This window comes from Orycteropus afer, unplaced genomic scaffold (assembly GCF_000298275.1).
Source record: "Orycteropus afer afer isolate SDZICR_OR568_19922 unplaced genomic scaffold, OryAfe1.0 scaffold00121, whole genome shotgun sequence".
NCBI lineage: Eukaryota > Metazoa > Chordata > Mammalia > Tubulidentata > Orycteropodidae > Orycteropus > Orycteropus afer.
The window spans coordinates 8,798,104-8,804,649 of NW_006921708.1; the positions used below are offsets into that span (position 1 = coordinate 8,798,104).

The 6,546-nt window shown below is 39.0% G+C and overlaps 1 protein-coding gene across 1 annotated transcript in view; it reads left to right on the forward strand.

The window, feature by feature from the left end:
* The window catches only part of ABCA13 (ATP binding cassette subfamily A member 13), an 888,443-nt gene that overhangs the window by 636,252 nt on the left and 245,645 nt on the right, over positions 1-6,546 (forward strand). Inside the window, 1 exon segment of the mRNA XM_007944147.1 lies at positions 5,726-5,841. Within this exon segment, the coding sequence (XP_007942338.1) occupies positions 5,726-5,841 (116 nt within the window).

Below are 6,546 nucleotides of genomic sequence, written 5' to 3' on the forward strand. Positions count from 1 at the left end.
ATCCTACTTCCGTAGTGATACTGCCTTGGAAACCCAAGGAGGGGTCGCTATGAGTCGGGGCCGACTCGACGGCACATAACAACAACAACAACAGGATTTTATTTTGTTGAAGACTTTTGTGTCTACATTAATGAAAGATGTTGGTCTGTAGTGAGGTCTTTGCTTGGTTTTGGTATCAAGGATATGGTTGCTTTATAAAATGAGTTTGGGAGAATTACATCCTTTTCTATGTTCTAGAATAGTTTGAGTGGTATTGGTGTCAGCTCCTTTCTGAATGTTGGGTAGAATTCCCCAGTGTAGCCATCTGGACCAAGACTTTTTTTTGTTGTGAATTTTTTTCTGACCTGTTCAATTTTTCTTTTTCATCTTTGTGGACCTATTCAAATTTTCTACCTCAGTCTGTGTTATTTTATGTAGGCCATGTGTTCCTAGATGTGTGCATTTCATCTAGGTTTTCAAATTTGATGGAGTACAGTTCTGCATAGTATTCTGTTATTATCCTTTTTATTTCTATTGGTTCTGTTGTGATGTTGAGTATTTCTTTCCTTATTTGTGTTTTTTGTATCTTCTCTTTCTTTTCCTTAGTAAAATGTGCCAATGGTTTGACAATTTGGTTAATCTTTTCAAATAATCAACTTGTAGTCTGGTTGATTTTTTCTATTCTTTTCCTGTTTCATTTATTTCTGCTCTACTATTTATTATTTTCTTCCTTCTGAAAATATAGACTTATTTTATTGCTTTTTCTAACTTTTTTTTTTTTTTTAACTAACTTCTATTGTGATTCGGATGAAAGTTTACAGAATACATTGGTTTTCCACTCAAAAGTTAATATACATTTTGTTTTGTGACATCAATTACAATCTCCACAATGCAATCACACTCTTTTCACTTCTTCCCTGGGGTTGCCATTTGTCTTTGTCCTTCTTTCCTATCTATCCCTGCCTTCTGAGCTTTGCCTCTGGGTAAATCCTGCCCTGTGGATTTCTTATGTTTGTTTTTCTAAGAGGTGCAACCTTCTTGGTGTTATTTTTCACTTTGTAGGACTGTCTATTGGTTGACTGAATGTTGAGCCACAGAAGTGAATTCAGTTTCTGGCCTGAAGAGTGATTGCTGCTGTTGTTAGGTGCCATTGAGTGGGCTCTGACTCATAGTGACCCTATATCCAACAGAATTGGCCAGTGAAAACATTTTAAATGGTAGTGAAACACTGTCTGATATATTACTGCAAGAGTGACTAAGTGCCATAATCTTCAGTAGATTAGTAAATCTAGTCTTCAGTAGATGAATAAATCTGATCTTTTTTATTATTATTTTGAGATTTGTTCCACATTTTTCTCCCACTCTATCCAGGATCTACTATTGTGATCCCTTTCAGAGTGGTTGACATTAGTAGCTGGACTCCATCTTGTTCTTTTTGTCTCAGAGTAGTGTCAGAGTAGTGTCTTAGAGTAGTGGAGCCTGATGTTCACATGGTCTACTAGTCCCCTGGACTAATTGTTTCCATGTATGTAACCTATATATGGTTATGGGTATAGTCTCATTTACCCACCCTTTCCTTAACTTGCCTGTTAACCTATGTATCTACTCATAGATTAATATTTGCTATTGCTGATAACACAGAACTGTGTATGCTCTGGTAGTGTAGTGGATAAGACACTTGACTGCTAAATGGAAGGTCAGTTATTCAAACCCACCAGTTGCTCCACAGAAGGAAGATGAGGCTACCTACATCTGTACGGATTTACAGCCTTGGAAACCCAGTGAGGGTAGCTATGAGTTGGAAATGACTCAATGGCAGTGAGCTCAGGGTTGTGTGTGTGTGTGTGTGTGTGTAATATCATTTACCTTCATTGTGTGTAACTCTTATGCATTTCTCCATGTCTAACTTTTCATTAGTGATATTGTGCTGGTTACCCACTATTTGTATATTGCCTTTCACTTCACCCATATTAATATGTGTCTCTCACCTACTTAATTTTCCTTTCCTTCCCTTTCCATCCCTGGTAACTATTAAATAATATTTCTTTTTGCATGTAAACCATTCCTTGTTTTTTTATAATAATGGAATCATACAATATTTGTCTTTTTGTGATTGACTTACTTCACTCACATAACATCCTCCAAGTTCATCCACTTTGTAAAGTGTTTCACGAATTCTCCATTATTCTTAAATATTGTGTTTCTGTACCAATGTTTATTCCTTAGATGAGCACTTAAGTTGTTTCCATCTTTTTGCTGTTGTGAATAATGTTGCATATATCTGGTCATGTCACAGATCTTATTTCTCTAAAATATATACCTAGAATTGGGACTGCTTGGTTTTCTGGTTACCTAGTGCCACTCTGACAGGAATATACCACAAATGGAATGACTTGAACAAAGAGGAGTTTATTCTCTTACAATTTTGGAGGCTTTAAGTTTGAGTTCAAAGTACCAAGCTCTAGGGGCTGGGTGCAAGCCCCTCAACCTTGGGCTTAAGCTTTGCCTCCTGCTCCTGGCCACTGAAACTGGATACTTTTCTTCACTCAGGCAGCTCCTGGCTGCTGAGGCTGACAAGCCCAGTGTTGACAAGTACAAAGGCACAGTCCCAATGTTATCAAACAACATGACAGGCCACTAATTCAAGTCCAGAAGAAGTCCCAAGATTGGCAGGGCATGGGAAGCTGTTAAACAATGACGTGGCTACATGCAGGGTTCAAGCATGCCAAAAGGCTAGAGAGCAAACCCAAAGTTTCTCTTTAAATACAAGAAGCAAACCACACCCCTAAAGCAGCTACTCAGCTGCTTGTGGAAGATTCCACCAGGGAGTTGATTGATAGCATCATTACAGGGAATAACTACATCCAGCAGCCCAGCCACTCAACCAGGTCCAGCTTAACAACAACCTTAACTACCACACTGGGTCATATGGTATTTCTATTTCCAACTTTTTAAAGAAGTGCTTACTATTCCCCACAATGGTTGCATCATTTTATAGTCCCACCAGAAATGTATGCATGTTGTATTCTCTCCACACCTTCACCACTTCATTGTTGTTTTTATGTTTTTTTGAACTTTGCTACTAATACTGGAGTGAGATGATATCACATTGTCATTTTGATTTGCATCTCTCTAATGGCTATTGATCACAAATATTTCTTCATGTGCTTGTAGGCCATCTGAATATCTTGTTTTTTGGTGAAGTGTCTGTTCATGTCCTTTGCCCATGTTTAATTGGGTTGTTTATCTTTTTGATGTTGAGGTGTTAAAGTTTCTTATACATCTTAGAGATAAAACCCTTGTTTGATATGTCATTGCCAAATATTTTTTCCTAATCTTTAGCTTCTCTCTTGAAGTCTTTTGAAGTGAATAAGAATGTCACTTTTAGAAGACTGCTATCATCTAACTTATCAATGTACATTTTTGCTTATGTTTGATACTTTATTTGTACCATAAATTGTTTTTGTTGTTGTTGTTATGTGCTGTCGAGTTGGACCTGACTCATAGCGACCCCTTCTTGGGTTGCCAAGACAGTATCACTATGGAAGTAGATTGCCCAACCTTCCTTCTGAGGGAGTGACTGGTGGGTTTGAACCACCAGTCTTCTGGTTATCAGTCAAGTGACTTAGGCACTATGCTATTGTTGTTGTTGTTGTGTGCCCCGACTCGTAGCGACCCCTCCTTCGGTTGCCGAGACAGTATCACTAAGGAAGTAGATTGCCCAACCTTCCTTCTGAGGAGGGGCTGGTGGTTTTGAACTACTAGCCTTCTGGTTAGCAGTCAAATGACTTAGACCCTACACCATCAGAGCTATTAGGGCCCTTAAATTTTTCTGTATTTTTCCTTTGATAATCTTTATAGTTTTATACTTTACATGTAGGTCTTTTATCCATCTTGAATTAGTTTTATAAATAGTATGAGGTATAAAGCTAAGAAGGCAGGAAGGGACAGGAAAGAAAGATGGATGGAAACAGTAAACAGAGAGCGGAAATTAGAAGAGTTCTATTACATTGTGGGGATTGCAAAGAATGTCAGAAAACAAACTGTGTATGTATTGTTGAATGAAAAATTAATTAGCTCTGTAAACTTGCACCCACCCAAATCACAATTTAAAAAGAAAAAATGTAAAAAAAATAAAGATGAGAAACACTGGAGTCTTACTTTATAGGCCCTTCACTTTACAGAGGAACACACTTGAAGGCAAGAGAGAGGGTCATATGTCTTGCAGTGTCAATCTCTGACTCTTGGCTCAATTATGTTCCCAGGGCCATACACATTGCTGCTGGCCTCTTTACTCTCCCACATCTGCCATTTAATGATATCTAATGACTTACGTCTTCCCAGAGAAAATTGGAGAAGGAAACACTCTGGGAATGAGCACACATGAATGGCAAAAATTTCCAGGACATTAAGTGCATCCAAAGTCTCCAAATATCCAAAACTATAATTCTCAGTTTATTTATTATCCCCTTATCCCATCCACCAAACCTACTGCTTATTCACCTTATGATGTTTGCTTAAGGACAGGAGGCATTATTTTGTTCTAGGTTGACTCTTGTTTCAACTTTATCCAATCATCTCCTGTTTAGTCTATTCAGTTGCTGATTTAACAGATATTTTTGAGGCTCTATTTTGGACCAAAGCATGTCTGAGGTGTTGGGCATAAAGCAATGAAAATTGTGGAGGAAGTCTCTCACCTCATGGAACTTATATTATGAGAGGAAGCAGTTAAGAAACAAAGACACAATCGAACTACATACACAAGGTATAATCAGTCATTAGAATTCAAATAGGTAATGTGATGGATGGTAACTTTAAAACAGATTCTTCAAGATCTCCAAGGTGATGACATTAAGCTGAGATATGAAAAATAAGAAAAGGACAACCATGTGGGTGACATTGTTCATGAATGGTTGTAGCCAACAGCACCAAGGGAAGAACAAGATTGGTGAGCTGGAGCCATCCAAAGTGGTCATGCTTGTCTTTCTCCGGGAATTTCACATGTGAGGTTCAGCAGAAAGAAAGAGAGTACCACACAGGGGATTGTAGACCCAGGGGTTTGTAGGCCAGGGTAAAGAATCTGTTCTAATTTTAAATGTGGAGGAAGTCTTGCTTAATTGTACATGTCTGGGTTCCTATAAGGTCTCTAGGTGATGCAAACAGTTTGTACTAGAGCTCTCGTGGCATAGTGCCTAAGGCATTTGATTGCTAACCAGAAGGCTTGTAGTTCAAACCCACCAGCCACTCCTTGAAAGGACAGTTGGGTAAACTACTTCTGTAGTGATACCACCTCAGAAACCCAAGGAAGGGTTGCTATGAGTTGGGTCTGACACCATGGCAGTGAGTTGATTTTTTTTTTTTTTTTCACTAATGTAAAGACTAGTGGTTTGAACCCACATAGCAGAACTGTTGAAGAAAAGACTGGCAATATGTTTCAGTAAAGACTACAGCCAAGAAAATCCTATGGATCTCAGTTCTACTCTGTAATACACGGGGTTACCATGAGTTACCATTAGAATCAACTCTATGGCAGTAGCAGGGTGGTTTCTAGAGAATACTTCCCTAAGAAGATGGGTGTGGGTGATTCTCAGGACTAATTCAACTGCTGCAAAATTTCTAATTTGCAAAATAATTGTTAAGGAAATAAATTCAAGTGGAAGTTGGAAGGAAAAGTTCAAGATATGTAGCTAATGATAAACATACTAATTTGATCTAACAGTTCCCCCTCCCCACTTTTTTTTCTCAGCTCTTTTACTTGATTTCGGTCTGCCTGTGTGTTGCCGTTATTGTTGCCTTCCAGTTACCAGCTTTTACTTTCCGGGAGAACTTGGCAGCCACAACCCTCCTGCTGGCACTTTTTGGGTATGTGACGAGAAATGCTTCTGCAGAATTATGGTTTGTTTTCTTAAAGTGAAAACCCACAGGATGGCTTTGAACCTGTTGTCAGTTTCATGATTTTCACTCTTTTCAAATGATTATACTGCTTCTACAAGGGAAGGCAAGAAAACAAGCTTGAGCAAAATGATGAATGTTCCATGAAGGAAGGGAGGGCTAATACAGTCGTAATGTAGATGACATTGGTGCTGTCCCAGAAAGGCCCTCAAGCAGCTTTACAAACTTGTGCAGTTTGAAATGGATTCTCTATATTCTTGCTTTGACATTAATCTGGGGGCTCAAGCTCATAATCCAGTTATCTCTGAAATTGCATTTGGGTACTTTCTCTCATGATGTTCTATATCTGGCATAACTTTTTTCTCTCCTATGATATTGTTGTTGTTGTTGTTGTTGTTATGTCCCATGGAGTTGGACTGGACTCATAGTGACCCCTCCTTAGGTTTCTGAGGCAGTATCACTATGGAAGTAGATTGCCCAACTTCCTTCCGAGGAGTGGCAGGTGGGTTTGAACCTCTAGCCTTCTGGTTAGCAGTGAAGTGCCTTAGGCATTATGCTACCAGAGCTCCCCCTGTGATATTGTTGTTGTTGTTGTTATGTGCCGTCGAGTCGGCCCCGACTCATAGCGACCCCTCCTTGGGTTTCCGAGGCAGTATCACTACGGAAGTAGGATTG